We start from the raw sequence: 25,262 nt of genomic DNA on the forward strand, positions 1-25,262 counted from the left end.
CAGGTGCTGTCTGTAACTCTGTATCCATGAGCTGGAGTTCTTCCTCAGACCAGCCTGTGCCAGTAACTCCCACAGCCTGGTCTTTGCCAAACCCACAGTCTGCTTCTCTCCTGCAAAGAGACAGAAGGAAAGGGAGAGAAAGGAATAGTGAAAAAGAGAGACGAAGGAGAGTGAAAATAGTGCGTCACAAATATTAAAAAGTTAAGTAACATGACATCAATGGTTATGCAGTGTAAGCAGAAAGTGAAAGACTGATCGATAGCCAGTGATATGCCTGAGGAAGTGCACGTATGCACACTGATAAAACTGAGCAATCAGCTAAAGTAAGGTTAAGCTCATCTATGAATAAACTAACTTCAACAGCTGTGTGCATGAGTTATGAAACATTTGATTCATAGTTGGAACAAGAATTGGCAGAGAGATGTGCCTGAGGTAGTGTATGCCTGCACATAGTGAGACCAAACAGAGAGCAGTCATCAATCTTAGTGTCTGTCTCTGGCCAACAATCAACGCAGTGTGTGATAAAGACAATGAGAGTAAGAAAGTGATAGAATAAATGTTGGAAGAACTGATTAAGGGAGCATGGGGAACAAAAATCAGTCAAACACAACCATGAGCATAGATGTACCTCATTTTGACTTAATCATATGACAATAATTCATATCAAAGGACATATTGTAAGGCTTTACATGGGTTGTGTACACACACCCAGCAGTGCAGAAGGGAAGAGAACAGAATGTGAACCGATACTGGAGATGGAAGGGAGAGGCAGGGGTTGGACCTGTTGAGAAAGCATGGGTGGTCGCACAGGGCTAGATATGTGACGGTGACGACAGTCATGATGTCAAACATCTAGAGTGTATGTGGAACAGGTATGACATAAAATAGCATGATGGAGGATAATGAGCATTGTGAGTGTGAGTGAAAACATTTCTAGCATTGCTTTGACAGGGCGTTACTGCCGGTGTCATATGATGGTGAACAGCCAACTGAAATGAAATGATTCAGACACTATGGAAACCAGCCGGGACAAAACATAAGCAGCTTTAAATGACGACATTATTGTAGATGGCCTGTTGAATACAAAGGCACTCCTTAAATATATCATGGCCCCAGACACTTGTGGTTAAAATGGTTAAGCCTTGTAAGCAGAGAAGTTGAAAAATATGCATACAAATAAATATCAGGAAACGATCATTCTGTGACTATAATAGTGTCAGCTACACAATTGTCCTGATGATAAGTAAAAACATTTAGGTGATTAAATAAATTATGTTCAAATCTTCAACTCATCAGTAAAAAAAAAAACCTTTTGTACCTTTGCCAGTAAATCAATGCATAACATTCAACATCAACAATAAGTAAAAACCCAGTTCAAACACAGGAGGCAGAATAACTGACCTGAGTTTAGAGTGGTACGAGCCAGCTTGATCAAAAGGCCATCGAATTTCTGATACTCCTTATAAACATTGGCAGCATCAGTACAATTGCGGTTCTGTTCTCCACCGAAAAGTGTGAGATATCCAGCCCTAAATGGAGAAAGAAAGGACAGGCTACCATCCCTGCAGGCAAGGCAAAGGCTTCAGAAACCATGACGTGACAAACCCCAGTAACCTTCATGACCAGTGATGACAGCGCTAAGTATTGGTTTCACCTTCTGTCAAAACATAACTAATTTTAATTTATGTTACTACTTAACTGCCAGTGTTATGGATAAGACCACCATTGATGTGTTCTTGTGAAAATGTTTGTTCTTCTCTCTAGCTATTTACTAAAATGGCCTAAATGTTCCATGTGGCTTTTACAAACAGACATTAACAACACCACAATAAACCAACAAATGAGCTAACAGACCCAGCTAAGGGCATTGTCGGGAATCCCTTCCTGTTAGTTCTTCTAAGTGCACTCGTCTGATATTGCAACTTGTTATGGCTCTCTTAGGTATTCGTCATGCTTTCCATATACAAACACCAACATGTGGACAAAAAAGAGACTTGCATGCATAAACTGTTTATTGGATGTGGCTATAAAGTTTTTTTGGGGAGCCTTGGAATGAGCTAATGTATGGTATACCTAAATAGCAAGCTGTAGCAGAACCCAAACAGGCCATCACATTTCCAGTCAGGTCGGTTTTGGCCTGCCATCTCTAGGGTGAGCAGAGTTCTCAGGTGGTTCTGCATGATTTGGTTCAGGTTGGAGAGACTCTCACCCTGGAAGTATCTGTACACAGCAAAAGGTTAAACATGAAGCATAAGAAATATGCACATTGCTGCTTAAGACCTAAGGGTACCAACACATATTCCCTGATTATATCTCCTTTCTTTGTTTTGTATGTCTCAGACATACAAAAATGTAAAAGAAACATGTTTTTTGCATCTATACATCAAGCTCTTTCCAGCATTGTGCACTCAGTGTACATCTTCATAACCCGAATAACCCAAATACCCAAAGTAGCAGGGGCCAGAAAATCCCTGCTACTTCAAACAGAATTAAAACTACATCTGAGGTTGTTTTTCATGAATTGCAAGATTTTGTGATAAAACTACCCTCTATTCTACAAAGGTACCTGAACTGTGAAAGTTGGTTCATGGTTTTGTGTCACCTGAGATAAGTGAATACACCTGGGTCAAAACAAACAGTGAAAAGGCTATGGCAGAGGAATGTTCTTATGAACCACACCCCCAGAACATACGTAGAAAGGTCATGACAAAAGGCCTATCCCAGTTTAATTACAATATAGCAGAGAAGGTGATGTGATTCCTTCTCGTCAAGGGATTCTCTTTGACAATGGGCTCTTTAATCAATAGCCCTATTTTAAAAGGAAATGGCTAAGTTAAAAATTAAGTGGTTGACATAACTTGTAGTAAAAGAGTTAGAAAACAAATAAATCATAACCAACACTAGAGTCAACTTTGAAACACCTATTTAAATCATTTTTGGTATAATATGTAGCATTTCAGAACAATTGTAAAGTGGACCAAAACAGATGAAACACACTTATCGTGTGACGTATTAACTGTGTGAAAGAGCAAATTAAATGGCAGGGAAAAGCTCCTGTGATATGCCAAGCAAACCTATAAATAAATAAAAAATCTGATAAGAACTACTGCAATGCAGTACATTTGATAGGAACTACTGCAATGCAATACACTTGCTCACTTGCTCTGATCTAACAGTAACATGTGTGACCACAAGGCTGGTTAAATGATCCCTCTTACAGTACTACACCAAATTGTACTGTAGTCCCAGTAAAATATATACAGTGTCCCTACAACAGATGCTGCTATTCACACTCTGATCCTCAGATAAACCATTCACATGTCGCTGTTGTATTGTTAATATTCATGTTGTGGACATTTTAGACCCATGAAACTGACAGTACTGCTGTGTTAGAGCCGTTGCCAGATGTATAATTGCTCTGATGAGTGTTGCATAATGGACTGACTAAACACATTCTAGACCACTTAATAGGGAAACAGGAAAGTATAGGTTAATAGAGCTCAAAAAACACCTTTCAAGTTTCATGGTTTCCATAATATTGCATTTCAGAGCTGGGGAAAGCTCAACTCCTTTCAGAAGAAGAGAATCCGTGTGTGTACAGCAGAAAAAAAAAAAAAAAAACAAGCAGGGAGGGGAGAACTTTAGCAAGAGAAAAGTGTATGGGAAAGCAACTCTGAGGAGCCAGGGAGGAACTCTACACCCTAAACAGACATTGAATTAGTTAAATTATGTAGCAGTCTGACAAAACCATAGTGTCATAGACCTTTCATTTCCTTTTCCTGGTCTCTCACAACACTGTGGTAGAGGAGGAATCTCTGACATCAAACACTATACTTTGGTAAACCTGGCCTGCTGCATGTTACAGGCTTCAATTTAAAACTGCCCTCATTTGTAGCACATTATGTGAGGATGTATCATATAGGGGCATCAACAGCAGTAGGTGATGATGTATTGTTTAGGGCTTTTTTAAAAAAAAAGAAAGAAGAAGAAGCCTACTCCCCCTTCTGCACAAGGCACTGGAAGGTTTATTCATCGGATTTAAGAATGGCTGAAGGAATCTGTGCAGCTCGGATCTGGCTTTCTAAACATTTTCCAAACTCCTCTTTAGAATGTTTCATCACTACAGTTCTGCAGACTAACTTCTCTTCACAGGTTCTCTCAACTCTGACACATATAATTTAACTCCCGTGTTTCAGGAGTTGAACCAAATGTGTGAGCAGAGGAGAAACCATGAAAGTGTGTGGTGTTGATTGAAAATGAGGTTAAAATTAATTATTTTGATTAATCTAACACCATACCTTTTCATTATGGTCTTCTCTGTGTCCGGTTTGTGATTTGGAAGCCTCAAATTAAAAATCCTGTCCATTAGCACCTGAGCATAGCGTGAGAAGTCCAGATATGTTGTGTTCTGAAGCACAGAGTCATAGGAGTTGGGGTCCAGTAAGATGGTAACATAACGACCAGCCACACGGACCTGCGGTACAAAAGGTATATAATGTACAGGACTACCGAAACTAATGCTCTTACTAGCCACAGCACTATAAACTAGAATGGAGAGAAATACTTGACTCCTGCTTTCCAGCAACATTAGGCATGGGTCTCTCATATTTTGTTAAGCATATTAATGTAGACACTGTGAAAAACAAAACAAAAATTTGTTTTGTAATCCATTTTACTGTAATACAATCAAAGCAAAAACAAAATATAAACGTGAATAAGGGGAACAAAATATCTGAAGGGAAAAACCATGTTAAGCAAACAGAAATAAAGTATCTGCTGTCCGTAAACAGTTCATGCAGTTTCTTCCAGTACATAAAGCCATTTCTTACTGTAAATATGTCCCCATGTTTAAGCTTCATTCGTGTTAAAAACTTGGCAGCATCCTTTCCAAACTCCAGTGCATGTCCCAACCATGGAATACTTCCTTTGTCTAAAGGTGGCTCTCGTTTTGATCTAAAATCACAAACATTATCTATTCAAGTAAGGTCTACTTACAAAAACTAGACATTCTAATATGGAATCCAACTGTTACAAATTTCCGCTTCCATGGTAATAGCTAGATAAATATAAGGATGTCTCAAATGATGTCAGTACTAGTAACTTCCTGAACATAAACGGGGCAAAAAAATTATGTAAACCCTTAGTCTCCTAATGTTTCCCTTTACCTGACTTGATGAAATATACCTTTAATAAATACAGAGTCAGCCAGATAGCAAAACATTAAAATGTGACATATTATTCAAATAGAAAGTAGTTGACAAAAAATTATTCTTTCTCAATGATTACACAAAATAATCTTAATGTGTTTTCATAATTAAATTTTAACTGTTGGAGAAAACGGATATTATAATATTAGAATGATAAAAACGGCCACGACTATTCTCCCCAACAGAGAAGTATTATGATGTATCTAATTAATTTATATGCGTCTATATGATTCTATAACTGTAGTTCTATACGATAAACCTTTTTTTTTCTCCTGGGAAGACTTGCTGCATCCCACGGCAGAAGGTAAAACGTTTATATCTACTTGACAACTACTTCTGTTAAGTTCAGTTTCGTTTAAAGGTAGGTTGTTTATGCGCTTTCAAACACGTTAAGACAATTAGGGGTTAAAATACATAAACAAATAACTTCGAAATTACTTACCGCGTACGATAGGAAAGAGAGAAATACAACAGAATTCCACTAAAGAGCAAAAGAATAACCCAAAGCATTGTGGTCTAAAGTCTGCCTTATTAATGAGTGGACGTCGATGTAACCAATGTAAATGCTGTGGAAAACTGTCTAGTGACTGGTTTTATATTTGAGAAGTGGGCCGGACGTTGTGACACAGGCACTTTTCTGTCGCTGAGAACGTGATATCAGCCATGCAATGCAGCCGATTCATGACCTGTTAAAACGGAGGTGTGCGCTTACATCATTGCATGACATCTGTGCATGTCACAGTGTTGAGACAAGGTCTGCTAAGACACATTTGAAGAGTCTAATCTTTCCGCTTTGTTTCATAAAATAATTTACAGTAGTATTATTAGATACATGTATAATACATGTGAAAACACATACCGTGGTTTTTTATAGCGATTATACAGATAATAGTAAATGTTGCTAGGCAGTTTCTGTTAGACGTCCATTGCTAAAAAATGTCAGCCTCCCAGGTAATATCCAGTCACTTCTCCTATTTTCATAACTAACCAAGTACAAACGGGATAGGATGATTGGCGATCTGAGCGTGGCTACAGATGGTAATTGTACATCTATAGAATGTCTGCATAAGACGGGCAAAAAATTTAAGCAACAGATGAGTTTATTTAATAAGTACAGGTAGCATCTTTCTTTTGATGGCAGTAGTCAGCTCCAGAATAAGAATGTATTTTTCATGATAAGAATCAAATCTTAATACAATATAGCAGCTTTACCTCAGTGATGGCTGATAGTTGTGATTGTCGATGTATGGTGCAAGCTGAGAGCATATTGATGAGAGATATTGATGTCTAATAGTTTTGGGCTACTTTGAAATAAAACAGGGATGTGAAATACACACATTTTCATTTATCATGAAAATTTTAGAATTTTTTCATTTAGTTTTCAGGGTGTTCTGAACAACCTGGTGCCACTGTTAAACTCACTGTTAAACAAAGAAAAAATCAACAACGTCTAAGAAGTTGCATATTAAATGTATGAAGTTTAGTAAAAAAAAACCCAACAACAACAAAAAACAAACATCCAAAATGGAGTTTTCACACATTTATTAAACATACACACTTATTTTAGATTGAGAGAACCAAACTGTGAGATCTATATATGCATATTTCACAAACCTACACTGGAATCATTCTAAAATCTTCTGACTTGTGAAATGAATTCAGAACTAAACCAGAGAGGCTTGACAAGACTTGGAGGGGTAAAATAACTTCTTGGCAGGTTATGGATAAGCATCCATTTCCGATAGATGGTCGATCTTTTAGACATTGCAGATTAATCCTTTTCCTCCATGTCTTCCTCCTGTGACTCAGGAACCTTTTTAGGTTCACACACGTCTTCTGGTGTCGTGCCAAAAAACGCCCCCGTGCGTCGCAGCACAAAAACCCCAGCATGTAACCCTCCTACGTTCACCCAAACAGTGTGCGATTTTCTCCACAGCCCCCCCATCCGTGCTAGTGCCTGTCCAGGAAAAACATGCACATTGAGTAAACACACTGGATTTACCACCATTGCGATCACCATTCCCGCCTGCTTAGGTTATTTGCAAGTTACTCATACTTTTAAATATTCCAGGCAAACAGATGCTCCCGTATATTTAAAATTCTCTGTACAGTTGAAGTTTTGTTCCTGGATGACAAAATATAGATTTACACTCCAAGAGCATTTCAAATCTGCACCTTTAGTAATTTCCATGACATGGCTATTCTGACATACCAGAAACGATTTGAATGCCAAAACATAAGATTTCTGACAGCCAAAAACACTAACAAAGCCAACACCAAAATGAAACAGTTTCTAGAGCTGGCATCCATGACCAGGTAAAGGACCCTACCTTAGTGAAGCATTTTTTGTCCTGGGTAAGAAGTACAGCCCTTCCTGTTCCTGGTCTGCAGACCCGGGCCATTTCTCGAAGACAAGATGGGTACAGATCCCAGTTCTTCTTTTTGGAACCCATTCTTTTAGGATACAAAAATGTAAATAAGAAACATAAATAAATCATTAAAAGGCTCTCACCCAGAAATGCTGAAATACCATTACAAGAGTCAATAAAACAGAGGAGTGTATTATGGAGGCCACTTTAAACAACAACAGAAACAGACAGCTAACAGAATGTGATGAACATATTATGTGTACCAGTTCAGTAGTAGTATTTATATTCTATACCAAGTAACAGAAAAAACAGGAGCATCTTAAGTGCCAATGTGCTTATAAGGTGATACTGGGTAAGGTTCAGTAAAAATATCCTAAAGCCCATGTGTGCTGTCCCGTCCCCCCCAGGATAATTTTTTACATTTTCAATTCCAATTCATGTATCTTATATGAGTTACTAAAAAATTATACATTTCTGATATGGTAATGCAACCTCACTCAGAACAAATGGACATTTCCCATTTTTCAATCCAACTCAACATTCATCAAGTGACCTGATGAAGGCTGCCAATCTGAAACACCTTGAACATCTTTAATTGTCCATGTTTCACAGTACAATATAATTTAAAAAAAGTTTTAAAGTGTACGGACAAACATCCTTTCCACTTTTTGAGTGATGAAATCTGATTTTCAAAATACTGAACAGCTATCAATTGTTTTAAGAAACACATTTCAAGACTTGGTCCTCCTCATGTTAAATTGGCTACTGCAGATATGCGTGAAATGTATGATTAGCTAAGGCTTTAATTTACATGATAGATCTGTTTGCAAATTTGCTGTCGTTAACATCAACATTAGGATTGGCCTCATTGTCTAAATGTGTTTACTTCTGGACAGGTATGCCAAATAAAGTATTTTTCCTTTGTGTGCAGGTCAGTTCCAAAGCATGAACTACTCAGATTAGTGTCATATATAGAACTGCAGATAGTAACTGCTTTAGTTAGGGAGTAGAGTTGTACCTCTTTCCAAAGGGCATGTCAGTAATGATGATATCAACAGAGCTTGACCTCATGGGCAGATGGCACAAGTCCCATTGTGCAGTATCTATAGGTAAACCTGGGCAAGTGCTGAATCAAAACAAGAAACTCCATCATTATGTCTTGCTTTTTAATGTAATTATTATGATTATATTACTGCAATCTTACACATAACCATTTGTATATCTACTAAAAACAGAATTTCAACTAGAATCAGAAAATCATGTAGTGTGCCATTCAGAAAACTATGCAAAACAGTTAACATGATTCTATGACCTGATATTTTGATTTTGTGTGCAGATATTGGTCAGAATGTAATTTGCAACAATGTGGACACATAAGCATGCTGTTTACACCCTCACCTTCCTCCATCTTGCCTTCTCTTCAGAATATGACTGATGTTATTAACTGTTCGACTGATGGCCATATCATTGTTGTCTCCCGAAAGAAAGAATGAATGTGACCACTCTATGGCTCCCTGATAAGGTAAGACAGGTTTAACTGGATATGCTTTAAGAATTACACAACAGGCAAACCTAGAAATAAAATGCAGATTTACACAAAAAGCAGTTCACTCACACTAATCCTCACCTCTAAAGGTATGGCTCCACTCCCACACATGGGGTCTACTACTACATCTGATATCTGTGGCTTGCAAAGTCTACAAAAAATGGAGTGTGTCAATATCAGCTTTTGGATCTATTTCCAAACTGCCATTCGCCAAACATCTGAACCGAATGTGCTCCAAATAGTGTAGATACTAAACACTGAATGGGTTCTAAAAAAGCTAAGGATAACATTATTTTATTGCAATAACTGGTAAAGGTTCCCTTGATTTAAAGTAGGTAATGTCAGACCTAAGCATTCCATAGGCCAAAGTTGAGCGCAGAGTCGTGGGGCCAAAGTGTGTGATATTTCTTCTGTGTAGGCTCTCCTCTGTGAGAGCAATGCCAACCACCACCTCATTGTTGTGGATATTCAACAGCACCTAATCAATAATAGGGGGACAAGCAGTAAACAGTAAAATGATTATGGAAACATTTAAAACAATACAAAACAAAAAGTTAAATGACTAAGCCAATCCTTGCTGTGGAAATCTTAAGGTCACTTTAAATTCTATCACTTCCTTTCTCTGAAAGATATTATTACCACAGGTATTTAGAAGAATGAATTAGTCTATAAGTATTAACACTGCAGGATCCCATGTTATACAGAATGCTTTCAGGCTTGCCTCCACATCAAACTTGGTCATGTCTGCCTTCCACTGAAAAAACTCCTGCACGGCACCACCAAAGTCTCGTGCTGCATCGTTGGAGGTGAAGCTGTGCTTGTCTCCAGCTCTGCTGCACGTGACACGGAACTTCAGGGGTTGAGGTTCCATTTCCTGGCCCTCCACCTCAGGGTCCAGGCCTGCCTCATGGCTGTTCTCCTGCCCAGGGGAACCACCTTCCTGGTTCTCTTCTACCTGTGGTGCCCCGGGCTTGATCTGGAGCTTCTTGGGTTCTGTCACATCTCCAATGGGCTTTGGTTTGGGTACCACCGCTCCTCGCCTGCGACCTCTCTTCTTCTTCACAGAGTTGTTCATTTTCCAGACCTCCAAGGCACTGACCCAGGGTAGCATTGGAGCCAGCTGCTGCAGGTCTAATAATGCCTCTTCCTTTTGGGAAAAGCATTTGCCATTGAGAAACATCTTATCCTCCCACAGAAGTCACAATATGAAATGCACCTCTTGTAATTTTTACTGCATCATATTTCCTGTTCTTCAGTTGATTGGATACACGCAAACTAGTACATACAAACATAGCTGACAGTTAGGTTGTATATACCTTTGTGTCTTTGAACTGATAGTGGTCATATTGCTGTACTACAACAAAGAGATTGTCTACAGACTTCAGATGATGCACCTAAAAAAAAAAAGGATAAACATTTATTTAATTTTAGACAAAACTTTGATGGGAAATAAAACATTGATGGGTACAAATTACAAATTTAATTTTGTATCTTTGATGCTATATTGTATTCTGCTTGTATTTAAATATGAAAGTACTTAATTGCAGTTTAGGTCACAATTTTTCAATCGATTTAAAATGAGCACGTGTGTGAACCCCCCTCCCCCCGCCTTTAAAAAAAAATTCTACTAGGCAACTCATACTACCTGTATGACCTCATTCAAGTTCAAGTTTGGTTTATTCGTCATATACATAGTCATACACAGTATAACACACAGTGAAAATTTTCTAGTATTGGACAATAATGGAAAAAATATTTGGTTCCAAACAAATTAATCATCTCAGAATGGACTCTTATGACACAAGACCAATTCTTGATACCTATAAATTGTGGATTTGCTTCTACTCAGCATACTCTATTATAAGAAATTAAACATGTAGCTAATACGAATCATTGGGCCTATAGGATGTGTCACAGGTTAGAGGGCAGGTAATCTTGGGCATGATGCACCGGTGTGGTGTTATTACCTTCTTTAGTCAGTTATTTGCTTAAAAATAAAAGGTCTGGGCATGTAGGATTTTTAAAAATCTTGTGTTAGTTATATAAATAAGATTGATTATTCATATGAATATTATTTATTATTATTACGATATCATTTATTATCTTTATAATTACGAGATGGCTTTCAGCAACCCATTTGCTGCTCATTCATACATTCCTGGTGTAAAGGCAGGAAAAAAAATTGTTTATATATATATATATATATATATAAACACACTAACCTTAAAGAGGTTGTCCGTTCTTATTTCAAAATATATCCTGCCTCGGTCTTTGCTAATTCTAGCACTTGCTCCTATTTTTTCATTGACCTCTTCCGCCGCTGTGTGCTCAAACCCTGTTGGAACGGTAGCTCCTATGGTGACAACGAAGGGTTGGACCGCCTCCTCTCCTTCACGTACAGACATTTCTGGCCGATTGCTCCGATTTGTAATTTGTAGTCAGAATGTTTTCTCAGGACAACTGAAGATACCTACAGAAACGTATAATATTCGTATAAAAACGGGGAGTAGAGTTACGCTATGACAATTGTCTTGAGCTAACAATACACCGTTATGACTCGTGAAATATTTTTATGATACCAAATAATTAAAGCTGAAGGAAAGATAAATGACTCAGTAACTCAAATCACTAATCTATTTTAGCTACTGACTTCATGCCTGTTAACGCCACTCTTAAGGTAAACCACTGGCGAGTTAACCTAGCTACTCAGAAAGCTAGCATCGCTAGCTACCTCGTTTGGTTATTGGACTTTTTCTAAGGTAGCTTACTTGATAAGAAATGTTCAGTTCCTTTGTTCTTTTCTTAATTAATGTTGCACTAAAATATTGCCAATGAAAATAAATTCAGGCCGTCATAAGGCCCACTTGCTACAACGTGCTTTTATGTTGATCTTACATTCAAACTTGCTCGTGTAATGTACTTTCCGAAGTCACCCACAGTAGGTAAAGAGCTGTTTTCTTGCCTCCGGTATGTAATAAAAGTCGGGAGATTTACAATCGCTGTTTAATCTAGTTTAGTCACATAACATCATCAACAAACTGATAACTGCATAGCAAATTCCTTTTTCGTATTTATACTAATTTCATAAAAAAAATATTTCAAGATCAAATTAAAACTTTACCAAACTGAAACTTTGTTGTAAATATTATTTTTCTTAATTCGTAAGAAATGTTATTAGGTTTTATAGAGCGATAGTAAAACGTTCAAGCAATGTTTGTGTGTTTCTGTGTTAGACATCCCCAGTTCCAAATGGGAGGAGCACATTTTATGTGGCAATCCCAGGTGATAGAATCATGAAAACTTGAAGAAAAGTGTTATAAAAGTGTTATATATATACACACGTGTGTGTGTGTGTGTGTGTGTGTGTGTGTGTAAGAGAGAGAGATAGAGAACGAAATCTCTGAGGAAGTCTTGCATACTGACAGCCATTTGCAACAATAATATCACTACAGAGATTCTATTGCCCTGCCTCCTCCTAGGTGTCGGTGAATTTATATCTGGATACATAGAAGTACTATTATTTTGAAATCAAAGCATGTACAGCAAGCTAAACATTAAATGTTGTAGAGAGCTTCACGCTATTCGATCATGGGGTCAAACAGGCAAATCGAGTGTATATTTTTTAGTGAATTTCATCCAACTTTAGGTCCAAAGATCACATACCAGGTTGGACAATAATCTTCTAATAATATGGGTGCTAATTATATCAATTCATTTGCATTTCTTTGGCCACTGCTGAGTAAAATTCGACGGAAATGCTCTGCTTCAATTAAATGTGGCGATACTCATCCAGTATAACATGTATCTAGCGATAAAGCTTCTCTTAACTTCCTAGTTACAGATTCCGGATTATTTCGGAGTTTAGAGTGGTGTTTTTCTGATTCTGTACTGCAGGTACCTGAAGAGTATATTTCAAGGGAATTGTTTGATACAGTGCAAGTTTATATTATCACCAAACCTGAACTACAGAACAAGCTAATTACAGTGTACGTATTTAACGTTACCTTCTTACTTTCGGCTTTCCCTCTGGCGTCATATTTTTCCAAGACAGAAAACCTGTAATTCAGCAAGGTTGATTTTATGTATCTACTTGTATTACCATGACATTTTCTCATTTCATGCAAATGAACATCTAGCCTTTCTTTTCTCTGACCCGTTTAGGACTGCAATGGATAAGAAGCTTATTGGATGTCCTGTGTGCATAGAACATAAAAAGTACAGCCGAAATGCCTTACTCTTCAATTTGGGTCTAGTGTGTGATTCTAGAACTAAGACGTGTGCCCTGGAACCCATAGTCAAGAAGCTGTCAGGATATCTTACAACATTAGAGGTACATTTCTTCTCGACACACACAGTAGAATAGAGGTGCAGAATACCACTGCAGACTGCCACGCCAGTGACGGGTGCAGGCTAGGGTACTGCCAGGCAGCCCAGACCTAGACAGGAGCAACAGGGTTAAGGGCCTTGCTCAGGGGCCCAACAGCAGCAACTCAGCAGCAGCAGGGCTTGAACCAGTAACCTCCCAAGCACAAATCAAGCACCTCAACCATTGAGCCACCACTACCCGCTTCTTAAATCCAGCCAACTATCAGAATATACTCAAACATTAAAGACATCCTGTAAACAATGTGTTAATGCTGTTCTCTGTTTGGTAGCTTGAGAGTGGCTTCATTTCAAATGAGGAGAGTAAACAGAAGTTGTTGCCTATTATGTCTACATTACTGGAAGAGCTCAATGCAACAGGAGCCTGCACCTTACCTATTGGTATGTATCACTCTCATGTACACATTATGTACACATATGTTGTTTTTTCTGTTGGAACTATGTCTATTTTCTTTCACAGATGAGTCTAACACAATTCACCTGAAGCTGATTGAGCAGAGGAAAGATCCCATGATAGTGCAGGAATATGATGTTCCGGTTTTCACTCAAAATAAGGACCACTTCATCAAGTCCCAGTGGGATCTCACTACTCAGCAGGTCTGCATCCCTGCTTTATCCACTATTACTTAAACAAGGAACAGAAATTCAAACCTGAAAACAAAAAAAGATTTCTGATAAATGGGCTGAAAAACTGACATAATTAAGGTATCAATAGATGGGAAATTTTGATTCTGAATTTTGTAGATACATTTAATTATAAATGTCATTATTTAATAATGAGTGATGAACACAGCAAATTAGTCTTTTTAATAAATCAAAATTGTTTCTGGAGTTATCAAACATTGATCAGTTTTACTACATTGTGTTTTAGATCCTGCCCTACATTGATGGGTATCGACACATACAGAAAATCTCTGCTGAGGCTGATGTTGAGCTGAACTTGGTACGAATCGCCATTCAGAACTTACTGTAAGTTATTAATTTTCTAAAGTGGCAACAGAAAATAGAATTGTGTTATTCTAAAACTGTCACTCAGGGTCTAAATTGTTTATTTTACAGGTATTATGATGTTGTAACACTAGTGTCAATATTTCAGGTATGGGAATTATACCTTCACTCTAAGTGTATGTGCAGTTAATTGTTATGAATATTCTTTTAGCTGTTCTTCATATAACTATTTTTTTAAATGCGAATCCTTATATGTGGTTTCCTCTAGTACTCCAATGTTTACTGCACTACACCTAAAGTCCAGAGCCTAATAGATGATAAATCTATTCAGGAAGAATGCCTACATTACATCAATAAACCAGGTAATCAGGGAGCTTGGTGGGCTGCATTCAGTGAATGTATCATAATATCTGTGATCTATTTAGTGAAAAAGTTTTTGTTTAATCTCTGAGTAAGTGTGTGCATGTGTCTGTGAATCTGTGTCTTTGTGGGTAGTCGCATGTGATGTGACTAGCACAGCAGCATGCAAATTAGTGGTAAAGTGCATGCTTACTTTCATATACTTGAAACTTGCTTACAGGTACTTGCTGCTGGGTAGTCCCTGTTGTGAACAAGCATTAAGATGCTTGTACCAACCTCTACATGGCCAAGATTCTTAACGTGAGAATGTATGTTAACTGGGTGTCCTGTGCATCAAGGGTAATTTAACAGGGCTTCTCAGAACAGAGCAGGGGGCAACAGAGATGAGCCAGGGAAAGTTGATCTATACAGAAAGACCCCGGCAGTCCTCATCCATTGCCCTACTGACATATGGATTGTGAAACAGACAAACCCCATCAGAGAACAACCTTTATGGCAGCAAAGCTAAAGGGCTACAGCATAGACACTGCTGCCTTCAACAGGACCAAACTTCTGAAAGAATGGTCATTGAGGGATGAGACAAAGTGACAGTGCTTCTTTGAAAGGTTACCCATTAGTTAGACATTGCCATCAAAGTGTAGAAATAGTGACTTGCATGACTCTTCTTTCTGGCCTTCCAAAGGACCCCACATTTAAGACCTTTCACATACCTTCAGAGAAACATTGCTTGGTCACTCTGCTTTATGTGCAAGCATTATCATCTGAGAATGCTAAGGGCTGCTTCTACCAGTCACTAAATGAAGTCCTTCATCACATCACCTGGAAGTGATGAGATCCTTCTAATGGGCTTAGAGGTTAGAGTAAGTCAAAGCAGCAGTATTTGGAGTGAAGAAGATATTCAGATCAGTGCAACTGGCATGCAACAAAATCAAAAGACAAATTCAAAACAACTGGATACCAGATACAGTTTCTCCACGTGGACTGCCTTGTTCCACCTAAAACATATAGAGCACTATGCAAAGTCTGGCACCTGACAGACTACATCATAGTGAGGTTAAACAACATAAGAATAAGTCTCTTTTGAGCCCAGAAGACATGATGAATCGATATGTTCAGTGGTTTATGAAACAGCAGCTCCCTCCATTAATTTCAGTAGCAGGAAGAAGCAAGACAGTGCTGACTAAGTGACAATCTGCACTGCTCTGCAAAAAACACACCAGGACAAATTCAGTACCCCCATCCATCATTCCATAGTAACAATGGCAAGATTTGTATGAATAACTGTATACAACTATGTGTGTTCCAGAGTAAATGACAGAGAGACAAAGTGCAGGAAAATCTTTGCAGACCAATATGACATGCACATCTCTGTGAAAACTGTCTGCAGACTCAGGAAATACTATATCACCTCTTTGAAGTTAGAGGATGGTCAAACCCTCCTGAAGGACTAAAGCTGTATAGTGGGTATCCAGATGGGAGGAGCACTATGAACTCATCCTCAACCAGCAGTCGTCACATAATATTTAAAATTCACGCACAACCTACACTGAACAAGGGACCTCTCAAGCTTGTAAAATCCAATGGAAGCCTGGTATTTTTTGTAATCATTGCTCAGCAAATGAATAATGCAAACATCACCACTGTCAGTAAATTCAAGTGTGAGCAGTCCTTTTGTAGCAGCAGGGGACTTGTAGCAGGGGACTTGTAACCTTAAGTGTCTTCAATCTTGAAATTAATTACTATGTTAAATACTTCACTAAGTTTTGTGCCAGACACATAACATAAATTTGTAGTATTGCATAAGGAATCTCTTCATGATGTGAGCAAAGGCAGCACAAAAAATAAGTGGGAGGTCTTTTGAATCGCATGGAAGGAGTCTCTCATTAACAATCATCACACTGTTCTTACAGGCCCGAGCAGCTTATTTTACAAACCTGATTGAAAGTAATAAAAATAACATTTTTTATATTTCCATAATACAGTATCTAGACAAATGATCAGACCAACAATATGTACTGTCTAGGTTGCTCATGGAATTATTGGCAGTGGTTGGATGGCCCTTACTAAATATAATTAATTCATCATGCAGCCTGGGACAATGTTCCTGATTTACGAAACAAAATCTGAAAGGATCTCAGCACAAAATCACCATTGACTAAAGTGATTATTCATCTTCTACTTGTCACGGATTGTGTATGTGTTTCTCTTTGGGCATTAGACAGACTTGAAAAACACAGATGGTTTAAACAAACAGATTCTTGCTTGGTCACTTCTCAAACTACTACCAATTTATTAATATGAATAGGGATTTTTCAAAGTGTAAAATACTGCAATATGGTGTCCTACAAGGTTGGGTTTTATGTTCCTTGTTTCCATTGCTTTATAGACAGCTGCTTGGACACAGTTCACAAATATCATTTGCTAGATCATTGCAACTTGTGTTGGGTTGAGTATATGCGCATGGCGAGGCTTTCCAGAAAAACTTTCATGGCTGATTTCTCCATGGCTGAAGGCTTGCCGGTGGGCAGATAATGCGCTTGAGAAACCAATTAAAAACAGCAAAAGGCCAGTAAGGATGGAGCACAGAGCTGCAGAATTCTGTGACTAGAAAAAAGGTCTGCTATATTGGTGTGGAGAAATGCTGCCCCATCTGTCCCATACTGTGCTCTGCAGTAAAGTATTTGGATCATGTATTGGACTCTACAGTTTTCAAATAAAACAACCTTATCCCATGTTAATAGTCATTATTGGATTCCAAGATGATGCACTCCCAGCAAAGTGCATGTTTATGGCCACACCAGGAGAATAAAATATGCTATATTTACAGTAGTGTTTTGTTTTATATATAGGTGCTATTTCTAAAGATATTTTAGGAATTATCCACTTTCAAAGATCCTATCACAGTGTTGTTCATAGTGTCAAAAGGTTTACTTTATTTTGAATCTTTATTTATGAGGAGGGTTTAGGATAAGGGTTGAATTATAACTGAATAGAATCTTTGCAAGTAGCTCTGTATGTGTGTCCCACAGGACAGAGAGCGAGTCTCAGGGATGTTTTCCAGCTGTATTGTGGTTTGACTCCAGGAACTACAGTTCGTGACCTGTGTTCCCGTTACTCCCAGCAGCTACAGAAGGTGGATGAGAGGTGAGAGTGAACTTTTCACACTTATTAAGCTCATGAAAATTATGCATGTCTGATTGAATCTTGCCATTATTACTTCATAGCTCTTGATTAAACACTAATTGAATAATGTCAATTTACACTTTATAAACAGCCTTATGAATAATTTAACGTTAGGAATAAGTTAACATAAGAGTTGTTTCTTAGTGCTCCCTTTAAGAGTTATTTAGACAAAATACAATGTGTGTCTGGAGAACTGGTGAATTTGTCTTTGATTTGGATCAGTTATTTAATGTCAGCTCTTGCTGTAGTAGAAAACACATATCCACTAATCCTTATGCTGTGTGCATTATGTAACTGCTCTTGTAGGAAGTTGATCCAGTTTGGCTTGATGAAAGGCCTGATTCGCCGTCTACAGAAGTATCCAGTTAAAGTTGTTCGAGATGAGAGGAGTCGCCCTCCGAGACTTTATACAGGTTGCCATAGTTATGATGAGATCTGCTGCAAGACTGGTAAGTACCTTTTTAAAAATTCTCTTAAAACATTGTTCCAAAGAGCACACCCAAGGCAGGTGTAGTCTAAATATTAATAAGTACTAACATCACTTCTTTTCTGTTTGTAGGAATGAGTTACAAGGAACTGGATGAACGCTTAGAAAATGACCCCAATATTATAATCTGCTGGAAGTAATACAATATGACGGTATAACCTAATCTTGTTTACATCAACATGTGTATCTAGTACAGCTGAGGCCCAGACCACCTGTGTCAAAGCATCACACTACTAAACTCCAAAAGCCAGAAACACATAAGCAGATATGCCATTCCATGGCCTTTGCAAATGTTTTTGGTCTTAACCATTTGAGAAACCTGAGAAAATACAGCTTACTGCTTTTAGGGGTGAATGGACTTGTTGTCTTACCTGTGTCCCTAATTGGTCAGGAAACAGAAGGTGGCTGAGGTTGCTATACTATGACTTCTTATGACAGTAATTTGGGCTGCTTGAGAGGATGAATGTGCCTTATTGTCTAAAATCACTGGGTGAAATGTAGGAAGTAACGAATAAACTAATTTCTTTTCACATATATCTGCTTCATCCTGATTTTCCTCATTTCCAACTAATTCAGTACGTTTCCTCATTTCCAACGAATTCAGTAACAGACTGTATGTTCAGCCACATTATTCGAAGCAGTCCCTTGACATAGAAATCAATACAGTGTGTTTACTAGTTACCATAGTAACACGCTAGCTGGAAGAAACTAGTTCTAGCTAAGCTGTTCTACGTGGTTAAAATAAAAGCGCAACCTATTTCGTAATTTACTAGCTAGGTACCTGGCTAATGCATTTTAACTTCGTGAGTCACACTGAAAAGATGAATTCGGTGCTTCAGTATGGAGAAGCGGAAGGTTACATCCAAAGTTTGGAAAGAATACCTCTGCGCGAAATTGGGAGTCCTAGGTAAGATAATATACGCTAGCGAAATTAGGTTAGCTATCTAGACAGTTTGCTTTACTTAGTTGACCCTAACCTAGTTATCGAATGTATACATTTGTAATGCGCAGGCTGTTCGAATATTTACAAAATAAAGGCTAACTGTTCCTTTCTTAGTAACTTTAGCCATCTTTTAAGCATGTTGTATTTCACAGATGGTTTCGCCAACATGAGTACCTTGAGAAACTCAACATGCAAGCCCTTTTTAATGCCAGTGCTAAACAAGAGGAATTCATTAAAGATATTTTTGTGTCATTTGCAAAGGTAAGGCAGGCGCACCAGCTATTCCGTCTGAACGATGTTCGCCATGTTAGCAGACCATTTCATACGAGCTTATATATTCTAATAAATAAATAAAAGAATGAATGAAGAGATTAATACGAAATGTGTGTGGTTTTTTTTTTCCAGATACCTACATTGGTTCACGGACTGATCGTCGCTGAAATTTGGAAACAGAAAGTGTTACCGATAATTTGTCGGCTTCAGGACTTCAGCCCGAAGAGCACCATCCCACTGTACATGGTGGTATGTGGCCATTCCTTAACCGTGTTGCATAGTTTGCTTGGCTGCAACTACTACTCTACCATGGTCTATTTGTACTAATATTACTCACCTTAAACCAATTAACATAAAATCAGTAACTGATACATTTGATAATATTCTCAGATTCATCATGAGGCTACAATAATAAACCTGCTTGAGACAATCATGTTCCATAAGGTAGGTACTTTTGCAGAATAAGCTGTCGATTTCACACTAACAGGCAATATCACATGAAAGAAAATAATTTTTTTCAGCATGTATTTATCTCTGAGTTTAAAGCGCACTACTCTACCACCAGGTCACATTATATTAAACAGATGAATGCATTGTCTAGACTACAAAGTATTCTGTTGCTCAAGAACCTGCATGGTTGTGATACAGGAGTCCTGTGAGACAGCAGAAGATGCTACATTGGACCTTGTAGACTACTGCCATCGTAAACTTACTCTGCTAGCAGGCCACTGTGCCCGAGGAGAGATACCCATTAAGGACAGAGTATCTCACACAGAACTTTCAAACATGAACTCTGTACAGGTGAGGGACCCTTAATGTGGAATTTAGGGTGTTTGGCACACACCAATACAAAGTTCATCCAAAATTTAATTTTAATCTTGTTTTTAACCACATTTTTAACCTTTGCCACAATCAACAGCATCTTGTTTTATTGTATAATTAGTAGCAATATGTCATAATCGCATAAGACATAAATTACTTTAGGCTGTCTGGTATATTGTTAAGACATATGGTCTTTTAAACTCTAGACCTCACTTTCAACTTCCAGGTCAACATTTTAGACATTTTATATTTCAGAAATTCAACTTAAGTATGTCCTTTTCACATAATTAGTCACTAGCAATAACCAGTTGCCTTTATGTATTTGCTGTCTGTTTCAGGTGCTGCAGAACCAGAGTAACATGTTAGAGTTTGAGATCTCTTTGAAGGCTCTCTCTGTCCTTCGTTACATTTCTGATCATATAGAGAGGTTTGCTTATAGAAACTCACAGAACAAAATAACTGAATTTATGCAACTTTTAATAATATTCAATGCTATTTAAATGTAATGAAGTTTATGCCCATGTTCTCTTTAACACAGTTTGAGTTTGAGTGTGCTCTCAAGGATGCTAAACACTCATAACTTGCCCTGTGTACTGGTTCAGCTTGTTGAACACTGTCCCTGGAGCTGCAGAACTGGAGGTTTGTTTCTAATATAGTATTTAAGCAAGGAATAATCCATCACAGGCTGTGAAATATAGTGCATGGCTTGGAGTTTATTGACCTGCTAATACCATGGTTACTACAGCCCTATATTTTTTCTTACTTTGTCCTTGAAGTAGACAACTAAATGAAAATAAGTTAAATGAAAATATAATTAACAAGTTTGGTTTTCAAAGCACATTTAGGCACATCGAAATGCACATAGTTTAGCATACTATTTCTGTCTACCATTCATAACCATATTTATAAATATCTGTTTTAAAAAACATGAGGATTGTGGTTTGCTTCCCTCTATAGGCAAGCTGGAGAAATATGAGGAAGGAAAATGGAGAGAAATCCCTGATGAGGATCAGCTAAAGATGACCAAACTGGATGGCCAGGTGTGGATCACTCTGATCAACCTGCTGCTCAAACCAGACTGCCACAGGAAATATGACTTCAACAACTTCAACAAAAACCAACTCTTAAAGGTACAGCACCCCTTTTAAATCAGGAATCTCCAACCCTCCCCTGAAGTGCTTTCCTGCAGAATTTGTCTCTAACTCTTAACACACCTAACTCAGCTAATTAATGCCTTCATAACTCACTAATGAGCTGAATCAAGTTTGTTAGTTCAACCCACATTACTGTTTTTTGACAAGTAAATGGAAAGACATTGTTTTGACATTTACTGGGGTTCAGCCAGTTCATATGCTACTTTCTCACATTTAATGGCATTCTACCCATGTAATTTGTTTAAGCAGACATCCTTCAGATTTGGTCAGTGCCATAAATCGTTTTCCATGCTTAGTACAAATTAGGCAACACAGAGCAAATATAATAGTGCATGCTCGCATGGCATTCTGCACAGTCAATCAAGCAGGCTTGCAGATCAGACCGCCACTGTCATTAAACATATGAACAGTTGCGTATGTGTGGCTCCAATGATGACATGTTTTACTATTAAATCTTTTTTTTTTTTTCCCAGGTTTTTGAAATCCCCATGTCTCATTTTGCTTTGCATGTGCTCACAAAATGAATTTAAAAGGGGAACCTTTGTAGATTTTGGTTCTTTGTAATGCAAATTTCTGTTAAGAATGGAAAATTGTGGTAGCTCAGTGTTTCCTGTACTTTACTTGTAATCGGAAGGTTGCTGGTTCCAGCCCCACCACTGCCAAGTTGCCACTGTTGGGCCCCTGAACAAGGCCCTTAATCCTGAATTGCTCAAGTTGTTTACAGTCATAACTGTAAGTCACGTTGGATAAAAGTGTCAGCTAGATGCCATAAATGTAAATCTATGGAAAGTAAGCATTCATGACTTTATGCATTTTTATTTATAATATGGATGCGGACAGAGAGGAAGACATATGGATTGCTCTATAAAATGGGCTATAACTAAAAAAACAAACAAAAAAACCCCAAAATCATTTATGAATATATTGATGATTTATACAGACCTCGTAGTATATGAATCCATGAGAAAGGTTGAAGATGCATGTTTCAACCTTAGAGCAGTGTTTCTGAAGTACTAGAGTGCTACACATTGTACAGTTTTGTGTTCTCTTAAAGCAGTAATGTTTAAACTGGCCATATATTTGTTCTGTTGATGGCTTATCTCGTGCACAGTTAAACCCAGATTCACTATAGCTCTTAAACTCTGCTGGAATACTAAGGCCTAAAATATGTATGCTCAAACTGACAGTAGACATCCATATGTTCACTGTGCTTTTCAACATCCTTTTAATGCTCATTTCAAGACTATAATAATTCAAAGGCAGTAGTACATGGGCTACATTATTGTCCTGCTGAGCTTCGTTTCTGTTCCAGCCCTAGAAACTTATGGCCTTGTCTTAATGGTATAACCTTTCAGGATGTGCTGTCTTCATGCCAAGTCATTGTCTTCTGAAGTCTTATCTGATCTTCCTTTACAGAGAAAAACAACATGCTGCTGTGTTGTATTTTTAGAGACACTTCCCTTCTTTATCCTGTCCTCTTATTTTCACTCTTGTTTTTTCCTTATTCTTTCCCTGAACCTGTCCTGCTGTCTCATATCTGGAAAAGCGTTTTTTAATTATGCTCACTGTGCATAGACAATCTTAGTTATGTTTTACTTTCCTTTTTATTATCATGTCTTGTCCTTTGTGTATGGGGTGTATGTTGGTTGTATGAGTGTAGCTACGTGGATTTTTGACAGAGGTTGTTATCGATCAGCTGCCAAATCTTGCTGATCTTCAGCGTTTCCTTAGTCACCTAGCTGTTACAGACCCCGCTCCACCAAAAAAAGACCTCATCCTTGAACAGGTAACACCCCCCCAAAGGTATATATTTTCATTCTGCATATAACATCTTCATCCAGACCTATATGCTCTACATTTGGTCAATTTTCCTTTTTTTAAAGAGATTTTGCTGTAGTTGTATTTATACCATAATGATTAAAAAATAATAAACATATAATGAAATAAAATAATATGAGTTTTGATCAAATCCTTGTGATTGTGCAACCTGGTTAATGCAATATATCAATTTAGCTGCCAGAGATTTGGAATGACATTGTTGCAGAAAATTCTGGGAAGTGGAAGGCTATAGCCAAACACCAAGTACAGAAGGTGTTCAACCCATCTGAGAGTGAGCTGAGAAAACAGGCAAATAGGTGAGACTTGAAGTCCTTGCAACCCACCTTACATTTCTCAAACATTTATTGTCAGTTCATACAACTGTTGGGGCCAGTGGTGGCTCTGTGGTTAGGTTGCTTGACTTGTGAGTGGAAAAGTGCTGGTTCAAGCCACACCACTGCCGGGTTGCCTGAGCAAGGCCCTTAGCCCTCATTTGCTCCTGTCTAGGTATGGACTACCTGGCAGTATCCTAGCCCACTGGCGTTGATGACATGGCAGTCAGCAGTGGTATTCTGTACCTTAACATATAGTCAGAAATGATCAGTGTAAATAACTCCTTTTCGTACCAGAGTGCACTTTCATGAGAATTGTGAATTGGCATATTTGAGGAACCATGCCTAAAAGGAAGAATGCCTAATAGCACTAAGCACCCTACCTGATGCCTGGAAGTATCATTAATTTCTATGTATGATGAAAAGAGCAATTTTCCTGTTTTGTGTGTGTGTGTGTGTGTGTGTGTGTGTGTGTGTGTGTGTGTGTGTGTGTGTGTGTGTGTGTGTCTGCTCTTCAGGTTGGCTGAAACATATAATCTTAATGTCATGGAGAGTCTTATTCCGGAGAAGCCGAAGTGTGGTACGTGTGGGGCAGAGGGGGCCAAGCGCTGCTCCCGTTGCCAGGGGGAGTGGTACTGCAACAGGTGCCCTTCTAGCAGCCTCACGCTCTGTCAAACACACGGCATTCTTGTAAAGGGTGCTTTTAACCATACATTTTTCATTTGTCTTAATTTTATTTCTTTGAAATAATTATCTGATTCTTAATGCCAGGCCAGTATTGTCATATCATATTATCAGTATAGTCATATAATTTATGTCTCAGTTGAAACATGACTAAAGATTAGACAGTATCACACATTATAATTTAAAAAATTAAACTGCTGGGGACTTGTAGGCTTCAGTCTGCTCTGGACTACACTGAATGTTCCCTTTGTTTCTGTGTAGAGAATGTCAGGTGAAGCATTGGCCCAAGCACAAACATGCATGTCAGCTAATGGCAGAAGCCACAGAGAAACTACAGAAGGAGCGCAACATCAAGACCTGAGAGACTATGCAGCTTTTTGAGAAAAGAGAGAGACTACAGATGCAGTGTCTTAGAGAAGTGCACATGGATAAAGTTATTATAAACTCCATTATCTCAGTTACCTTTATCTTATTGGTTGCTATTATAGTGTGAGAATTGAGGAAGAGATGCCACTCTGGTCTAGTGAGTTGAGCGTGTGCGTTTGAGGAAAATCACTAAGCCAAACATCGGAACTAATTATATTGTTTAAGAATAAAAAACGTGTTTTTGGTTTAATTATTTCACGATCATTTTACAGATGAAGCTTACATAGTAGGCTTATTGAAGTATTACTAAGCACATTGCTTCAGTCTGACCATAAACGAGTGTATTAAGCAACCAATTACAATCCTATTAACTCACACTCTTACTGT

At 38.1% G+C, this 25,262-nt stretch overlaps 4 protein-coding genes across 6 annotated transcripts in view; 2 read left to right on the forward strand and 2 right to left on the reverse strand.

Moving 5' to 3' along the window:
- LOC113569647 (prostacyclin synthase-like) overlaps positions 1 to 5,782 on the reverse strand; it is an 11,869-nt gene extending 6,087 nt beyond the window's left edge. For both annotated transcript variants that reach the window (XM_081718432.1, XM_026997604.3), the window contains exons 1-6: positions 5,650 to 5,782; positions 4,830 to 4,953; positions 4,299 to 4,474; positions 2,074 to 2,220; positions 1,402 to 1,529; positions 1 to 110 (exon numbers count right to left, since the gene is read on the reverse strand). The exon at positions 1 to 110 is cut by the window's left edge and continues 66 nt beyond it. In XM_081718432.1, the coding sequence (XP_081574558.1) occupies positions 1 to 110; positions 1,402 to 1,529; positions 2,074 to 2,220; positions 4,299 to 4,474; positions 4,830 to 4,953; positions 5,650 to 5,717 (753 nt within the window). In that variant the 5' untranslated portion in view covers positions 5,718 to 5,782. The remainder of the gene's footprint in view (positions 111 to 1,401; positions 1,530 to 2,073; positions 2,221 to 4,298; positions 4,475 to 4,829; positions 4,954 to 5,649) is intronic.
- Positions 5,783 to 6,732: 950 nt separating this feature from the next.
- On the reverse strand, positions 6,733 to 12,064 carry thumpd3 (THUMP domain containing 3). 2 transcript variants are annotated; one of them, XM_026997581.3, is made up of 10 exons: positions 12,018 to 12,064; positions 11,345 to 11,592; positions 10,439 to 10,516; positions 9,844 to 10,269; positions 9,470 to 9,600; positions 9,204 to 9,273; positions 8,975 to 9,090; positions 8,595 to 8,702; positions 7,538 to 7,661; positions 6,733 to 7,164 (listed from the first exon to the last, which is right to left on the reverse strand). In XM_026997581.3, the coding sequence occupies exons 2-10, from the start codon at positions 11,525 to 11,527 to the stop codon at positions 6,979 to 6,981; spliced, it is 1,422 nt and encodes a 473-aa protein (XP_026853382.2). In that variant the 5' UTR covers positions 11,528 to 11,592; positions 12,018 to 12,064; the 3' UTR covers positions 6,733 to 6,978. The 2 variants fall into 2 exon arrangements, with proteins under 2 accessions (XP_026853382.2, XP_026853376.2); XM_026997575.3 differs by having other exon boundaries at positions 11,891 to 12,045.
- Positions 12,065 to 12,694: 630 nt separating this feature from the next.
- nprl2 (NPR2 like, GATOR1 complex subunit) lies at positions 12,695 to 19,017 on the forward strand. Its single transcript, XM_026997291.2, has 11 exons — positions 12,695 to 12,788; positions 13,017 to 13,108; positions 13,284 to 13,452; positions 13,778 to 13,886; positions 13,966 to 14,102; positions 14,377 to 14,474; positions 14,565 to 14,601; positions 14,722 to 14,815; positions 17,843 to 17,957; positions 18,303 to 18,445; positions 18,556 to 19,017. The coding sequence occupies exons 1-11, from the start codon at positions 12,711 to 12,713 to the stop codon at positions 18,621 to 18,623; spliced, it is 1,140 nt and encodes a 379-aa protein (XP_026853092.1). The 5' UTR covers positions 12,695 to 12,710; the 3' UTR covers positions 18,624 to 19,017.
- A 127-nt stretch (positions 19,018 to 19,144) lies between these two features.
- zmynd10 (zinc finger, MYND-type containing 10) lies at positions 19,145 to 25,252 on the forward strand. The gene is made up of 12 exons (XM_026997517.3): positions 19,145 to 19,390; positions 19,579 to 19,687; positions 19,832 to 19,948; positions 20,090 to 20,143; positions 20,348 to 20,500; positions 20,860 to 20,948; positions 21,060 to 21,160; positions 21,479 to 21,651; positions 23,336 to 23,461; positions 23,689 to 23,810; positions 24,344 to 24,469; positions 24,771 to 25,252. Exons 1-12 carry the CDS (start codon positions 19,272 to 19,274, stop codon positions 24,868 to 24,870), a joined length of 1,389 nt encoding a protein of 462 aa, XP_026853318.2. The 5' UTR covers positions 19,145 to 19,271; the 3' UTR covers positions 24,871 to 25,252.
- Positions 25,253 to 25,262: the final 10 nt, after the last annotated feature.

The sequence above is a fragment of the Electrophorus electricus genome, chromosome 7, assembly GCF_041902795.1.
Source record: "Electrophorus electricus isolate QZ-2024a chromosome 7, ASM4190279v1, whole genome shotgun sequence".
In the NCBI taxonomy this organism is placed as follows: Eukaryota; Metazoa; Chordata; class Actinopteri; order Gymnotiformes; family Gymnotidae; genus Electrophorus; species Electrophorus electricus.